Source organism: Phyllopteryx taeniolatus, chromosome 14 (genome assembly GCF_024500385.1).
Source record: "Phyllopteryx taeniolatus isolate TA_2022b chromosome 14, UOR_Ptae_1.2, whole genome shotgun sequence".
Lineage (NCBI taxonomy): Eukaryota > Metazoa > Chordata > Actinopteri > Syngnathiformes > Syngnathidae > Phyllopteryx > Phyllopteryx taeniolatus.
Window position 1 is genome coordinate 17893648 of NC_084515.1, and position 18131 is coordinate 17911778.

At 41.5% G+C, this 18131-nt stretch overlaps 1 protein-coding gene across 8 annotated transcripts; it reads right to left on the reverse strand.

The window, feature by feature from the left end:
* Positions 1 to 1603: 1603 nt before the first annotated feature.
* Positions 1604 to 18013, reverse strand: tmem68 (transmembrane protein 68). Of its 8 annotated transcripts, XR_009791692.1 has the most exons (11): positions 17868 to 18013; positions 17388 to 17526; positions 16327 to 16368; positions 16067 to 16240; positions 14466 to 14565; positions 11121 to 11288; positions 10562 to 10755; positions 9921 to 9990; positions 6451 to 6511; positions 3551 to 3690; positions 1604 to 3479 (listed from the first exon to the last, which is right to left on the reverse strand). XR_009791692.1 is itself a non-coding variant. In XM_061796595.1 (10 exons), exons 2-10 carry the CDS (start codon positions 17445 to 17447, stop codon positions 3375 to 3377), a joined length of 1044 nt encoding a protein of 347 aa, XP_061652579.1. In that variant the 5' UTR covers positions 17448 to 17526; positions 17868 to 18008; the 3' UTR covers positions 1604 to 3374. The 8 variants fall into 8 exon arrangements, 7 of the variants coding, with proteins under 7 accessions (XP_061652579.1, XP_061652580.1, XP_061652581.1 ...); XM_061796595.1 differs by lacking the exon at positions 9921 to 9990 and having other exon boundaries at positions 17868 to 18008; XM_061796596.1 differs by lacking the exon at positions 9921 to 9990 and having other exon boundaries at positions 17388 to 17573; positions 17868 to 17998.
* Between the last annotated feature and the right edge of the window lie 118 nt (positions 18014 to 18131).

Below are 18131 nucleotides of genomic sequence, written 5' to 3' on the forward strand. Positions count from 1 at the left end.
GTTGCGTAACGTCCACCTTCAAGCCACCCCACACCGAGTGATGTGGCCCAACCTGATTCGACGGTTGCGTAGCACGTGGGCTTCGACAACTTCCTTTGATGAGCGGTATACTACAGTATAGTCAAATCAGCTGACGGAAATTTGACAAATTTGATCATGGTTTGATCATCACAAAAAAAATCAATTGACTGAGACTCGTAGCTCGCCTTTGTCGAATTTTCATTTGAGTTACGGGCTGCCGTGTTATCAAAACAGCCTGCAGCGGCTTCGGTTTTTGGGCGCGTTCCTTCGCCCTTAGCTTGTCGGAGTTAGCATGTTTCGTCCGGTAGTGCCTCTTAATGTTCAATTCTTTGAAAACAGCCACAGTGTCTTGGCAAATTAGGCAGAAACCCTTGTTTGGTATGTCAGTGAAAAAAGACTCCGATTTCCCCTTGTCCTGGAAACGGCCGCCCTCGTTGTCGACTGAGGATAAGTGCTATGGAAAATGGACGGATATTATTATTATTATTAATAATTAGTAGTAGTAAGTCGTAAGTCGAGACTGATTTCGCACATCTGCCTCACAGTTCTGAGGACCGGGTTCAAATCCGGCCTCGCCTGTGGGAAGTTTGCATGTTTTCCTCGTGCCTGCGTGGGTTTTCTCCGGGTACTCCGGTTTCCTCCCACATGCCAAAAACACGCGTGGTAGGTTCATTGAAAACTAAATTGCCCGTAGGTGCGAATGGTTGTTTGTTTATATGTGCCCTGCGAATGGCTGGCGACCAGTTCAGGGTGTACCCCGCCTCTCGCCCAAAGGCAGCTGGGATAGGCTCCAGCACGCCCGCGACCCGCGTGAGGAGAAAGTGGTATGGACAATGGATGGATGGAAGTCGAGTCATTATGGCATAACAGGGACATCACCATGGACTGGACGTCCTTTGAGAAGAGATGAAAAGATGAGAAGTAAATTGGTCAGGGCGGCAATATTAATGGACCGCTCGGAATTGCGAGCTATTTGGTACGTCAGATCTGCAGGGACGCACGGTGGTGACACCGTCGTGCTTTGGGGCCGTTTTTCGCTTTAGTCAAGGTGGAGGGAATTCTGAAGAGTTCCAAATACCAGCCAGTGTTAGCGAAAAGCCTTCAGGCTTCTGATAGAAAAGTGAAACCCTACTAGAACATCTGAACTTTATTTTGGGTTCATAAGAGGCCTTTTAAATGGTGGAAGGTGCGTGCTAACTCCCATTTAACATGATTCTTGAATTCAGAACAAAGCCTCTTTCCTGGTGATAAGAGGGTGTGCACACTTGTGCAACCACAGTCTCCTCATTATACATTTATAGATTACACGTTTCGAAATTATTTATCTTCGTCTCATTTTCTTTTTTTTTTTTTTAAACCTGGAATTTGAAAAGGGGTGTGTAGACTTTTTGCTGCATGATCACAACATAGACCAGGCAAGTTTTAACTGGTAGAAAAATGTGTAATAGTAAAAAAAAAATAAAATAGTACAGAAGAACGTGCAGTTGTACAAAAAGATGTCACCCACAAAAGCGAGGAAAACAAATAAAGAACAACCCGAACCCTAACAATCAAATGGAGGAATGAATTCAAATAAAACGTCTTAAAAAAAATAGATTTATTCAAATTTAAAAGAGCCCTATTTCGATCGTCTCATTTAAAATCAGGTAAATGGACGACACATATACATATGAAAAGCAGCCATTACACAGTGATAAAACAATCACTTCAAACGAGTTACCATCATTCAACAAAAGAAATCTGAGTTGGCGGCACAATTTCAAAGCTTTTTTTGTGAAAGAAATCATCAGTCGAATCATTAGTACATACATGCAAATAAATGTGTTTACATGCACAGAAAAGTCATAAATGACACTGCATCTCAACCACGATGTGGACAATTAAATCTCTTCTGATACACAAATACTAAGCAATCGAGATCTAGGAACGCTACGAATAAGATTCGATTCTGCTATTGCACAATATGCACCTTCCAAAGGGCGCACTTGTGCCCCTTCGATATTTCGGTTTTATGCAAGGACACTGATGGTTTATGGCCAGTGAAGGTGAAAGTCTATTCCCCAGAGTCATGGAACGACCGTTACAATTGCACCAAAACTCAAACTAAATGCTATGTTTATGGTTAATGTCTCTATGGTGCCTCAATAAGCATGAAATATGAATTAAAATCGTCCACGCAATCCTGAGTTCCAGACATTTTTTGGCCGAGAGGCCTGAAATCGGGTCATTCGAATTTCTGGCCCTTCTCGAAAATATGGTTGCTATGGAGACTGAAAACTCCATGGAACCCATGGAAATGGTTGATTTCCCTTGAACTTGACTTGAATTTGTAACTTGAAAGCATTCAAGACAACAGCACATTTGCATAAACACGTGCAATTTTCAAATAAATTACAGTGACAAAACGCCGGAAAGCTGACCAGCTTTTCTCTGGTTCCTCCGGTTTCTTCCCACACTCCAAATTGCCCATAGGTGCGAATGGCCGTTTGTCGGTACGTGCCCTGCGATGGGCTCAGTTCAGGGGGCACCCCGCCTCTCGCCCGGACCCGTCGGCTGGGATAGGCTCCACCACGTCTGCGAGCTGCGAGCCTACTGACGATAAGTGCTACGGAAAATGGTTAGAATGAATGAATACATGAATAATGCCAATTGCATTTCCGCGTAGTATTGTGAAGTAGTTGATATTTTCCAACCAGCTCCAATTCCAATGGATGGCCTTGCCAATTCCATTTTACATACCAGAAAACATTCCACAAAAAAGGTGGAGTTCCATAGTGTTTACACACATTTAGACAGAATCTGTCAAAAACATATTTCAATGATAATATGTTAACTTAAAGGTCTTTGTTCCCAATACACAACAAAATAGCAATCACAAAAAAAACAAAAACAAATGTGCGGCCAACCTCAATAGGTGTCAATGGGTCATAACTAAATGTATTAGGCCTTTTGTCTAATGCTGTAAACATTTACAAAGTCCTATTAAGAGCGCTCAAATCAACAGCTGTGATATGAAGTGTTCGCACGGTTACTGACTTGACCGAGATCATCGAACTCTTGCTCAACTGTTTCATCTTCAAAAAATCCATTTGAGCTTTTGTCTCTCCTTGGGAACCCGTAGAAAGCAAGTCCAAGCACAAAATGACTCCATATTATCTTTGTCACCCAAAGAACGTGTCTGAAGAGGGCACCGGTCATCAGCAAAGTTGCGGAACGTCAAAAGCGATACATGAGTTTCCCGCCTGGAGTCAAGTGCGCTTTCCCGGCCTTGTCTGTCTTTTGGACACACCTTGTATATCCCATTTTTGTTCTCCTCATCTGATGGATAGTTTGTGTATGTTGATGTGCTGTTGCTATTCGGCTTTATATTTAGTGTGGAATCTCTCCAAAAGAGCTCTCAGAACGTTCCCTGGGATCCGCTGGTGCTTGTCTATGAGGGACTGGACGGCCCGGTTCACCTGCAGAGAAAAGGGAATCGAAATGTAGTCTCAGTCAGCGACGGACTGAAAAGAATGTGTCGTCAGCATACTTTTTCTGCCAGCTCTGAAGCTGTTACGTTCGGGTCATAGGGAATCGGATCGCCGAGGAATGTCCGGAACTTCACTGGGAATCCACCATAAACAGGAGCTACAGGAAGACGAAATGTCTCATATAGCCAACGGAAAAATCCTGGCCGGAAAGACAGAGAATCAAAACATTGATGTCTGTTGTGATGTAAAACAGCTAATTAAATGAATGTATAATACACACACACACACACACAGTCCCCTCCAAAGGTATTGGAACAGCAAAGTCAATTCCTTCGTTTTTGTTGTATACTCAAGACATTTGGGTTTCAGCTCAATAGATGACTATGAGACAAATGCTCCAGCTTTGCAGCTTTCATTTTATGGTATTCGCATCTAGATTGAGTGTTGAACAACTCAAGACAGAGCACTTGTTGTTTGAAGCCGCCCGCTTTTCAAGTGAGCAAAAGGATTTGAACAGACATTATTAAATAAACCTAAAGTGAATAACATTGAATATTTGGTGGCATAACCCCGACTTGCAAAAACTGCATCAAGCCTGCGAGCCACTGACTTCACCAGACTGTCGCATTCTTCATTTGAAATGCTTTTCCAGGCCTTTACTGCAGCCTCTTTCAGTTCTTGTTTGTTTCTGGGGGTTTCTCCCTTCAGTCTCCTCTTCAGGAGGTAAAATGCATGCTCTGTTGGGTTAAGGTCCGGTGATTGACTCGGCCAGTCTAAGACCTTCCACTTTTTCCACCTTTGTTGTGTTGGCTGTGTGTTTTGGGTCATTGTCTTGTTCCATGATGAAGTTTCTCCTGATTAGTTTGGATGCATTTTTCTGTAACTTGCCAGACAAAATGGTTTTGTAGACTTCAGAATTCCTTCTGCTGCTACCATTATGAGTTACGCCAGTAAAGACTAGTGAGCCCGTTCCAGAAGCAGCCATGCAAGCCCAAGCCGTGACATTACCTCCATCATGCTTCATACATGAGCTTGTGTGTTTTGGATCGTAAGCAGATCTTTTCTTTCTCCGTACTTTGTGTGCTGTCCTCACGACACGTTGCCAGTGGGAAGCTAGACAGCCGGCGAACTCGTACAGAAAACTCCGGACACAAGGCGTTCTTTTCTTGTTTTTATGGAGGTCTGTTGTGCTGATACAAAAAATACACTTTGACTGTGACAACTAGTAGCTTCACTTCTACTGATAAAAGAATACCTCAAAAGATCCTCTACGAGCAGAAAGAGGCTCCTACACAAACGATCCTCAATGATAAGATGTCTCACTCTGACAATCTCACTCCAAACAGTTTACACAATGAAATATATAGTACAAAATGAAGATATTTATTAGCAAATATGAACTTACTAATTTTAACCTTATGAAATATGGATGTCTTAACACAAAGACATGACACTTTGGCCTTTCCATCACTTTGGTAGAGGTTAATCTTGGTCTCATCAGTCCATAAAACTTTGTTCCAAAACGTTTGTGGCTCATCTCTGGACTTCATTGCAAAATCTGTCAAAAAAAAGTCATCAACTGCTGTTGATACCCTTGGCCGACCTGTTCGATGTCTGTTGCTCAGTTTCTTTCTTTTTCAGGACATTCCAAATTGTTGTATTGGCTATGCCCAATGTTTGTGCAAAAGCTCTGATTGATTTTCCCTCTCCTCTCAGCTTCAAAATGGTTTGCTTTTCTCCCATACACAGCTCTCTGGTCTTCATGTTTGCTTACCAGCAAATGCAGTTTTCACAGGTGAAACCCAAAGCCAAAAACAAGTACCATCTAATTTTTAAGCAATCACTATAAAAGGCAACACCTGAGCAACTAGAAACACCTCTCAGTCACATGTTCCAATACTCACTTGAAAAGTGGGTGGCTTCAAACAAAAGGTGCTCTATCCTGAGTTGTTGAACACATCAAGATGTACCGTAATTTCCTGTGTATAATGCCCATTTCCCCTAGGCCTCACCCCTGCTGATTCAAAAGGTACCCGACTTCTCACAAGCTCTCACATCCTTCCAAAATCAATTTGCCTCACTCCAACCTTGCGCACAGCCGCCTGCTGCAGCATCCACCGCTCCCACTGCCCCCCTCACCCACGTAATGCGTGAACCCTACGTACCCGCACCAGCCGCTTACAACGGCAATCTAGGGTCTTGTCGCGCCTTTTTGGTCCAGTGTTCACTTGTGTTTAAACAGCAGCTCTGACACATATGAGCACGACTGTGTGTTTACTCATTTACTAAATAAAATTAGGGCTGTGGATTTTAAAATAAGAGCAAGTGCACGTGTTCAAATAAAGTGCTTAACATAAGAATCATTCTTTGAAAAAACTAACAAAATATAGATAGATAATACTTCATGCTTTGATCAATGGGTAGAAGCAAAATCATGCAGTGTAAAAATGTATTATACATAGGTAGAAGGGTTTTCCAGAATTTTGAGGTCAACTTTGGGGGTGCGTATTATACACGAGAAAGTACGGTAAATACCATGAAATAAAAGCTGGAATTCTGAACTTTTGTCTCATATTCATCTTTTGATCGGAAATCCAAATGTCTTCTGTAGATAACAAAAACAAAGGAATTGACCTTGCGGTTCCAAAACCTTTGGTGGGGACTGTTATATATCCACCAAACTTAATTAAGCAACCTTGCTAACTCGCCCACCATGCTGCCCGATGTGGATACGTGCTAAACTTTATTATTTACAGTATTTTACATAAACTATAGTATTATGATCCACATAAAATTAATTACACCATAAAACCCAGTCTAGCATTATTGTCCAATGGAAGTTTGCATTCTACTGTTGTTAGGCAAATGGCTGCTAGTGAACAGACGTGAAAGAAATATTTGATGAAGGATCAAAAAGATTGAGAAACAACTCTAGCCAGACAGTTTAATCAGCACTTACTCAGTGTTCCCAAAGATCTGAAGCCTTCTCGGACATTTTGAGTAAACATTGGAATAATGGCCTGAAAGAAAATGTATAATACAGTATGGGTGGAAGTTGAAATATGATCATATGTATAGTTATTGTGCAATTTTGAGCTTGTTAATAGGCACCATCCATGCTCCCTACTTGTATTTGATTGTGTTGAGATCTTTTGGAATACCATGTACGTAGAAAGTCAGTAGTTTGTAAAGTCAGTAGTTTGTAGTTACATGTTGCCAAAATATTCTTTTTAAGTTGAAGTTCGTGATGACATTGAGATTTGTAGTCGCCTGAGATAATGCGTCATTTGGGTGAAGGAATTTTTGCAAATGTTTGCCAACACAAAGCAGTGTTTTATATAACAATTAGTAAATCACTCCTTTACACACCTGTTGCTAACTGATACGGTGCTGTGAAAAAGTATTGCCCCCTTCTCAAATTCTTAGATTTTTGTAGTTTCCCCACTTGAATGTTTAACATCATCAAACAAATGTAAATATCCGACAAGTGAACTTAAAGTGCTGTTTTCAAATAATGATATTCAAAGTTACCTGGCCCTGTGTGAAAAACAAATGATCCGCATTGTTAAATCATGAATTAATTGTGGTTAATCACAATTTTGGGGCTAATTTTACTGATCACAACCAAGCCTGATTACCTCCAGACATGTTCAATCAAGAAATCACTTAAACGGAATCTGATTTTTAAAAAAAACTGCAACAAAAGAACACGATCCAAAGAAATTCCAGAACAGTTAAGAAATAAAAGTAATTGACATCATTCTGGAAAGTGTTACAAAAGCCATTTCTAAAGCTTTAGAATTCCAGCGAGCCGTAGGGAGAGCCATTGTCCTCACGTCCAGAAAAGAACCTTCCCAGGAGTGGCCGGCCTTCGCCAAGAGAACAGCAGTGACTCATCCAGGAGGCCACAAAGGAACTCAGGACAACTTCGAAAGAACTGCAGGCCTCCCTTGCCTCAGTTAAGGTCAGCGTTCATCACACAACAATAAAGAAGAGGCTGGGCAAAAAATGGCATCCGTGGCAGAGTTCCAAGGCAAAAACTACTGCTGACCAAAAGGAACATAAAGGCTGGTCTTACTTTTGCAAAAAAATATCGGAATTATTCCCATGACTTTTGTTTGATGATCTTAAACACCAAAGTGGAGAAATTATGCAAAAATATAAGAATTTGAAAAGGGAGCCAATACTTATTCACAGTACTGTACATTGTATAGCGGCAGTGTTGTACGTATGGTTATGGAGTTCATGCAACAGATGCTAAGGGCGCCGTGGATTCAGGGGGCGCTACAAAAAAAAAAACACAGCTTTAATAGAGCCTGCGGTTATTATTAAGATGATGCCACGTTGTAAAGACGAGAGAGTGGCAACTCGCAGCAAAGACCCAACTGCTACCTACCTACTGTCATCTGTCACTACAAAATGTACCTGTGGCAGCAGCTGTTCAATATTTGTGTCAGTTATTTCAGACAGTGGAACTCATACACTATATTATACAGAATCATTACACAGAGACAAATATTTCAAGCCTTTGTTTCTTACAAACCCCAATTCCCAAAAAAAAAAAAAAAGAATACAATGGTTTGCAAATCCTTTCAACCTATATTCAATTGAATACACTACAAATACATGATGTTTATTGTTCAAACCAAATATTCACTCATTTTGAATTTGAAGCCTGGAACATATTCCCCAAAAAAATCAGGGACAAGGGCATGTTTACCACTGTGTTACATCACTCAATATGCAACAACTGAGTCTTTTGGGGATGCTCCCTTTTTACCCAAGGGCACTCACCTACTTCCAATTACTCTGTTCACCGGGAGAATATTCCAAACAGAGGTTTTTTTTTAGCATTCCTCCACTTTCCCAGTCTTTTGTGGTCCCTGTCCCAGCTTTTTGGGGAACACGCTGCAGGCATCAAATTCAAAATGAGAGAATATTGCCTGAGAATATTTGCAAAAAACAAAAACAATACTCATCACTTTGAACAGGAAATGTCTTTGTCGTGTATTGAATAGAATATAGGTGCAAAAGGATTTGCAAATCATTGTATTCGGTTTTAATTTACATTTTACATACACGACGTCCCAACTTCTTTGGAATTTGGATGATTATGGCTTACAGATCACGAAAATCCAAAATTCAGTGTCTCAGAAAATTTGAATACAGTGAAAAAGTTCAATATTGGAAACTCATCGTGTCCGCTAACTAATATACCCCTTCCAACCAAGTGTGGTCCGGAGGCTCACTTGAAAGCGAGCGGTATGGGACACGGCCACGCTGACTGACAAAGAGAAGTACATCAAATGTATGGAAGCATCATTTTTTAGATTCATACGAATGACAGTGTAGTGACTCTGGCCCAGTTGCCAGAACCTTCCCCCACAACTTGATAAGCTAAATTCTTCCAAGCGGCCCTGCTGTTCGAGACAACCACGAGAAGACGCATACTGGACCCTCAAGTCATTAGCAGGTCCCCTCGAAATCTCGCTTTACGGTCATCAAATTGTCATTTTCTTCGTTTGAACCGACAGCAGCCAAAAGGGACAGATCGACAAATTCGCCAATGAACGACCTACTTAATATTCAAATGTGCATGCAAGGCGCCACCCACTGGTGTCTGACAGAACTGCAACCCGTGAACTTCCATTCAAAGTTGTTTCGAACTGAAGATGAAATCCCCGTTTTGATATTTCACGAATTCTGCAGAAATATTCCCAATGTATGCCTTGATGTCTGTGTCAGTGTGTCAACTTTACCGGTGCAGCTGCAAGACTTTGAGAACTGTTTGGTCCTGATTTGAAGCCCCAAACAGCATGAAATGTCATTGAACCCTAAACAGTTGATTTGCCAAGACTAAAATATGAAGAATCATTCGATATGCTTGATCTATGAGTAAAGAGTACAAAGTTGGGAATATTTTATATTAAGATGATTTTGACACCAGCTTCATGGCAAAGTTCGTAAACTAAATTCGAGTCGATGGGCGTGGTCTTGTCCGGTCCTCCGTCCTCTTATTCACGCCCCCTGGGTGTTTGAACACTGACTCCCGCCTCCTCCTCTTGCCCTCTCTTGTGTCCTGCTTCGCTACTGCTCTGGGCTATCGGCTCCCCAGCTACGGGGCGGCCTTCGCCCACCCCTCGCCCCTCCCCTTTTCCCCTGTTCGAGCGCGGTTCGGTCAAGGTGAACATGGGATGGAGACTTGGCTTCCTAGCCTACGTGGGGCACTGCGAGGCGATCAGGGCAGTTGCTGCTAAAAACACCAGATATGCTCCCAGCCAAGCGTGGTCGCTCTGAAATTGCTAGCGAGGGCCTGAAAAGGCAGGAAGAGAATCGTCGCAATCTCCCACAGAACGGGTGAAGAACAACTTCTTCTTTCCCTTTTTCCGCCTGTTTTTTGTGTGCATCTTTTTCGTCAACCAAACCTACCTCCTCGCCTCCTGAGACGACTGAGACAGACCATCCCACCGACCAGCTGATCTACGGTCGTGAGTAGACACTGCAATCGTTGCCAAAATGTACAAGATTAGTGCCTAATAATTTGGGAGAAATGACTAGCGTCACACAAAATCCCAACTTTGCTCTCTCTCGCTCTGACTCAACGCATTAAACGCTCACATTCACATTTTTCGCCTAGCAGCACACAATGTCCTACTTCCCTTTCTGTACGCCTATTTTTTTCCGTCACCAGTATTAGTGTTTTGAATGGTTGGTAAATGGCTTGTTACAATGAGCTCACACATTGCTAGTCTAGCGTCAGACGACGGTGACAAATTATTTGTCACGTAAGTAAAGATGTTTCTTTACAACAGATGTTCATGGTAAAACTTGAAAGCAAAATCATGAAGGAAACCTCATATTTGATGAGTACTGCTTTAGCAATAAGCGTCTTTTTTTTTTTTTTTCCCCAATACTGTTGTCATCAACATTTTCAACTTGGGCATTTCATTACTAATACCCTTGTGAAAGGTATACAAAATGCAACAAGCACAAAGATGATGTAATGCGAAAGTAAGCAAAATGCGTCATATGTGAAAAACTTTTTGAGGATTTCAGGGACAATTACATACCACCTTAGAGTCGATGGCAACCTGGGCAAAGCCTTTACGTTTGCCCCAAAGAAGAGGATATGTCTCATCACTGAACAAAGCCTCCCTCACGCCTCCGGGAGAGATCCCCAACAGGTGGCCATTCTTCAGTGCCTGTACACACTCTTCCTGGGGACCATGCATCACACTGAACACCTCCAACAGTAACTTGAAACCTGAAGGAACCAAAGACGACGGAATAATTCAAAGCGTAAGGAAAACCAGAAGAGATGAAATAATGGAAGGGATTACAGCAAAAGCACACAAAGCTAATGGATACATTAATAACCACTATGTTATGCCCGTATGTATTTTTTTGTACAGAGGTAGAAAAAAACCGCACAAACACTGAAACTAAAATGATTGGGGTGTCAAATGAAAAAAAGTACAAATAATCAAAATCTAACCCAATTGTTGCTTATGATAAACATATGAGATTGGACAAATCATTTGTCAACTCTGTTAAAGGCATTGAAATGAAAACCTGAATATAGTCAGGAGCACTCTTGTTGACTTTGCATCTGTCAGGAAGAGCACATACCTGGTATTTTGAAAAGGAAGTGGTCAGCAACAGAGTGGCAGGTTCGTCCTTTCTGGATAATGACATTGGCTAAGAAGTAGTAGTAATCTATGGGAATGGCTCCGTGATAGTACACTATCAGCGCTGCTCCTTTGTCAGGGATCTTGTCCATCCCATGGATCTCGTAGCCTGGCGTTCGGAAAGATTCAGCAATGCACAAGTTATTGAAGAAGAGGAAAACAAAGAGCGTATCCACAGTCGCCACCTTTCGTTATAACGCCATAAGTAGAAGCATCATTTGCCGCTCTCCATTGGCATTCCAAAGACGGCTTAATTCAAAATCAACCACAATCAAGCTGGTGGTTCTTTATTTACCTCCGAGCATTGGTGCCTGCAGTAGAACGCTCAACACACCCAGACAAAGATTTAGAGTGCACTTAAGAGTATGTTGGGCCACTCTCTCTCTCTCTCTCTCTCTAGCTAGTTAGCTATCTAGCAAACAATCAAGCAATCAATTTCGAGCAAGGCCGCAACCGCATAAAATCCATGTTTAGTTTCACTCGTCGCCAGCGCGTGGCAAGTGGATACATCTGCCCATCCTGGGGAAGATTGCTAGTAGGGAGGGCACACCTGAAAAATTGCTCAGTGCCAACGAGAGGCCAGTGCCAACTGTCAAACAAGTTTTGTCACAGTGATATAGCATGAGCGGCACGGTGGCCGACTGGTTAGAGCGTCAGCCTCACAGTTCTGAGGTGCGGGGTTCAATCCCCGTCCCCGCCTGTGTGGAGTTTGCATGTTCTCCCCGTGCCTGCGTGGGTTTTCTCCGGGCACTCCGGTTTCCTCCCACATCCCAAAAACATGCGTTAATTGGAGACTCTAAATTGCCCGTAGGCATGACTGTGAGTGCGAATGGTTGTTTGTTTCGATGTGCCCTGCGATTGGCTGGCAACCAGTTCGGGTGTACCCCGCCTCCTGCCCGATGACAGCTGGGATAGGCTCCAGCACGCCCGCGACCCTAGTGAGGAGAAGCGGCTCAGAAAATGGATGGATGGATGGATGGATATAGCATGACCCCTTGTGGCGGTCTCCAAATCAGCCTTAGATCATTCAGAAGCTCCAAATTGTGTGACTCAACAGAAGATACAGTGGGTACGGAAAGTATTCAGACCCCCTTCAATTTTTCACTCTTTGTTATTCTGAATACTTTCCGTACCCACTGTATATTGATATAGTGATCATTACTGTTTCTGGCATTTCATAAATGATTAGATGATTGCAGAACAGTTGTGCCGACTCTCATTTTGCCAGCGCCACCGTCTATGCTGATTTGCACCAGGCTTTCAGACACGATATTTAAAAATGCAAAATGAGCCACTGCAACGCCTCTCAGGTTTGATGACTCACATTGCATGTGCTAATTTCCTGTTTTTGCATCTACTCCTCCCAGAACAGAAATGAACTACACAAAACTATTACCCGTTTGGCAAACGCAATCCTGGGTGGGTGCGACTGCTTCGTAGATCAGCTTCCAAAAAAACCTGCGCAAGCAATTAAGTGTGCACCCGTTTTTGCCTGCACACCTATCGTAAATCAGGCCCTTTATCATTTGTATTATTATTGTTCATTGTATTATGGCATATGACAGCCATGCAGAAAAGGGTAAAAAAAAGGACAATCAGAAAATTGCAACGTGACAAGAATATTAAGTGTTAATGTTGAACTTTCCACACAAATGTAAACACAATAGCCTCAGACCATCAACCGCTGTCTCTCTGACCTGCCAATATGTTCATCGGCTTATAAGTCCAGGACCTTATTCCTGAATTTGCTTTCCGTCTGGCCCTAATACTCCTTCGTATGATTACAGCAAACCCCCGCTATTCATGGGGGACAGCAAATCAGCCCTGCTGCGAAAAAAAGAGGAAAAATCAAAAAATAAAAAGAGGAAAATTGACGTCCCACCCAAAGTGTTTGTAGTTCTGTATAGATACCATAAGATGGCAGTAACGCACCTAAAATGGAGAAGAATAAAGGCTCAACATGTACATAATCCATCCATCCATCCATCCATTTTCTGAACCGCTTATCCTCACTAGGCTCTCAGCTGACTTCAGGCAAGAGGCGGGGTACACCCTGAACTGGTCGCTGGCCAATCGCAGGGCACAAATACGCAATCATTAGTTAAATTAGTCAACAAAAATAAACCACCTTCACATTGGGCTATCAATATTAGCTACTATACTAGCCAAAATAAGATGCTAGCACAAACTTACATGACATTACACATGTAAAACAAATGTGCACATTCAATTTTGACACAAACAGTATTAAGTCATTGAACTCAACATTTGCCATGAACACAATCATAAATGTTGGGGGAATGCAAACAAATTGTAACAACAATGCAGACTATGGAAGTTATTAGTCGCTACATCGGTAAACATACTTTCAGTTTCACTTTTGACTATGCACAATGTGCAATATACCGAACAAAAAACAAAAAAGCACTATCGATGAATTAACATTAACAACAACAACACCAGGATTTCATCAGCTGGCGGCAAAATATTAAAGTAATCGCTTTGGCCTGAGCGCAAAAACAGTCAAAAGATTTTCAGCAAATAAAGGAATCAAAAAAGAAAGGAAACAAATATTTATGACGACGCAAATTTGAAAATGCGGCACTGCAAATATACGGGGCTTCGCTGTCTACACAATGGCGGGGTCCCCCGTTCAAGTCAACCTTTTCGAGCCATGTTTGGCCCAGGGATGTGTACCATGCTTGAGTCCAGGCTGGAGAATAGCACTCAGGAGAGTGCAGAACTCCACCGCGGTCGAACAATGCTCAACGCATCAGAATTCCTGATGTACAAAACCACACTGTTGAAGTCAAGCGCAACTCAATACATACAGTTCCATCTGCGGGGTCTGGTGTGGCACTGCCCCACTCGGCCCCAATGGAAGTAGACACTAGCAGCTCATAAGTGAACAGAATTTCCTGCAGCGGCACATTTATTCTGAACCTCACCAACATTTATGGATCTGTACCTGTGCCATTTCTCCACAAAGGTTTATTGAAAGCAGTGTAGTTTTTCCATAATTCTGCTAATTCTCTCTTTCACGCTTTCTAACCTGGTGGAGGTCATTGCAAGATATTCCGAAGATATTTTCAAATACCTTCTCAGGATGTCAGGATGGGCGTAACAAATATTCAACTTTGACACAGTCTACTTGAGGAGGATACGACCCAATTGAATCCATCCATCCATCCATTTTCTGTACCGCTTCATCCTCACTAGGGTCCGAGAGGCGGAGCACACCCCGAACCGGTCGCCAGCCAATCGCAGGGCACCAATTCAATCCTACCGTGCCATATCGATCCATGTCCATCCCATAGAGTTGCCAGAGTCTTTCTGGCTCCGTCCCAAAGGTTGTTGCAATATGCCTCCCTCAACTGGTTCTTCCTCTGTTACGGGATAAAAGATACAAAATGGGTTAACAGCGCTGCGCTTTAAGAACTTCAACAGTTGTAATGGGACAAAACTCCAACCAAAAAAAAGGCAGCATGCGAAAGCCAAATCCCATGATTACTCCAGGTTGATTTCACAAATAAAATTGGAAAGTCCACTGATGACTTTGATATTGATGTGGTAGAAGTCCAAAGTATTCAAGGATACATAAAGCAACCATTCACATACATCTCTAACCTGTCTTTTAAAACTGCTATGCTATGTTCTCTTTCCAAATTCAAACGGCTAAAGTAATTCCAATCTATAGAAATGGCGACAGACGTCAATTTACACCCTTACAGACCAAAAGAATGTTCAAATGGGCGCCAGCACACCCGCGACGCTTGTGCGCTTAAGCAGTTCAGAAAATGGATTGATAATTAGAATAATCATTATTATTATAATTACATTTATGAAACCAATATGGCTTTAGGGTTGAAAGGGAAGACTTGACGCAACTTGTGTAAGGATAGTACAGCTAATAAAAAATATAGCGTTGGTGTAAAAAAGCTACTACTACTACTGAGCATAGTTTATTATTGAATAAATTAGAGAGATATGGTATAAGAAATTTGGTATACAAGCGGATGAAAGCTTACCTGGATGACAGATATCAATCAGTGCAGTTTAACGTTGTAAGGTCGAACGAATTCGGTTCCCCAACGGTCTGTATTACAAACTAATCTATTCATATTATCATCAATGATATCTGCAATGTCCCTCAAATATTCAAACCTTTTATTTGCTGATGAGACAACTCTCCACTGCTCTAATAAAAACCTGAAACAGTACAAAAATAAGGAAATACTTGTTTGACATGAATAAATGATTGCTGAATTTCAAATGAACTTTGTCATCTTTGACATGACATATTATGTGGAGATATGGGGTCACACCTATAAAACTAACACTCACCCTACTTTTAAGTTACAAAAAAGAGCTAGAATTATTATCAAATCAAACTACATAGAGCCAACCAATACAATATTTATCAGTGTAAATACTCTCAAATCTTATCATTTAGTAGAATTTAAAACTGCATCCATAATGGACGGCGTACACAATCATTTTCAGAAGCTGTTTGAAATCAGAGAGAATTATTAAGATTTGAATAGGTGTTTCAAAAAAAACAAGACAAATATAATTGTAATAATGATGGAACTGAATTGAAAATGTCTGGGTCAATTGCTTTGTTCAAAAAGATGTCTAAAAATAAAGCACGAAAACTATATATAATTTCGGTAGAAACAGAAGAAACTTCAAATGTTGGAACAGCTGCTTGTGCAAGCTTGAGTCTTGCAGACAATAAAACTGGTTTCTGGAATTGTGCTTTTTCTTAGAACGTTTGAAATGTTGTCTGTGCTGGCGACGTTTGGCTTGCTGAAAGTTTGTTTTGATTTGCTTATAAATACGTCTATACAAATGAATACTACGGGACAGCACATTGTTTTTGCGTACCTTGTAGACATGAAGAAAAAGTATCGAGAGGTAAAGGAGGATGACGATGAGAAAAGGCAGGATAAAGACAATTGCTAGAGGGGTGAAGACCCACAATAAGTATTCCAAAAAACTCAGGTAGTCCTCCACCTGACCGAGGCCCACCCATTCCTCCCAGGCATGAAAGACGCACACCTGTGAACAAAGATGCAGGTATAGTATGTACAGCTTCTACTAGCGACACCAAAATAAAATACCTTAGCAGCTCGTCAGTTTCTTACAATGATAGCTGTATCGGCACGGACACATGAGGATGCAATTATCTGAAAAAACAACTCACAATTCAATGAAGTCCAAACAATTACTGAACATTTACCATTTCAATTGAGGCATTGTTTTATTGCCACGGTCTCACAAAATTATCTTTAAAAAAATTATAATAATGACCATTAGCTGGACAAAACCTGGATGGTACCCCTTAACTTAAAGGGTGAGCTAAACCCAAGATGTGAAAACGTATTTTAAATGTGCATATCTTCTTGATCAGCTGCTGCTTACTTAAATGTGAGTATTTATTCTAAAACATGAAAAATAAAAATACTTTAAACAATGCACCGTATTGCTGCCTCACCAGAAAAAAAAAAAAAGTTCAATATCAACTTGAAACGTGTTACGTTTCAAATTTGAACATGATACATTTCACGTTTTAACCAGATAAGTTCTCAGGTTAAAACCTGATCAATTCGATTTACGGTTAGCAGTCTTCTTTTAAAACACCTGGCCCTATGAGTATTTTATAATATCAGCATAGTACTTAAGTAGCAACATTTCATTTATAGGACTACAAAAGAAGACACGTACATTCTCTCCCTTCATTGGGTTCCGCCAATTACCTGAAGCAGAAGTCATTGCTCTGCTTTGTTCTGTTTTGCCGAAAGTCGAATTGATTTTACATACCACGACATTTCTACGTGAAACTTATGTTAAAACATGAAACGTATCCCATTGAGACATGAAACTGATCACGTTCAAATGTGACATTTTTCACAGACAAAAAAAACCCAAAACAAAATATGCATCCTTGGGCGCCCTGGTCGCAGGTCACGCTCCACTGGCGCTCTGACGTCACTTGGCCGTGCAGCCGATAACCGTGAATCCCCCTTTTATGGTGAGCCCAATACCTGTGTTTTGATGGGTGCTGGCTCATGCAATGTATTCTCGCTTTCCAAAATGTTGGGTTTCGTTCCCTTCCAACGAGCACATGACGAAACACTGCTTGCCCCATTGTGAACGTCCACAGTAGTCCAATAGATAACACAACAGCAAAATGAAAATGTCTTACCAAGAAGCTGACGGTGTCCTCTGCCAGCATCCGACATGACTGGTTCCCAGCATCTGACATCCTTCCTTGCTGTCATTCGCGGCAGATGGAGCTCTTGAAATACTCGCTCGGACAGCATTGACTGCTATAGCCAAGCAAACTACATAAGAGAAGGAAATGATTACAATCGACTCAGTAGAAGTTCATCTGTTGGGAAGAAACAAATATCACTTTTCACTATCATGTCATTACTATGATGTCACAATTTGATAATAGCAGTTTGACGTGTTTTGAATGATTCACATGGGGGCTAGCTCGTCAGAATGTTCATAAATGTAATGGGCGAGGGTGACAAAATGTGGAATGACAAAAAATTGCTGGCGATAACAAAAAATGGTGGGCCAGTCGTGCGGTCGTGTTAACTCACTCATAACGTTCTGAAACGAAGTTCACGTAACCAAGGCGAAACATAAATACATAAATAAATGAATATAAAATTACCATAGCTCGATACTCTGCTTGTAGAGACATTTCATAAAATCCTATCAGTTTAGCACAATATCAACGCCATTAAACTGACAAATGCCCTCTTGGTGACTCGGGTCGGGTCTTTGAGTGTAACACAGAAATTGTTCCGGTGAAGTAACGTTTCCGAGCAACAACTTATTATTCCGTTGTATGGAAGCCAAACCTCAACATAAACGAATGTGAGTGGGGGTTTTTGTTTGTTTGGTTTTTTTTACTTCTCATGATTTGGTATTCGGT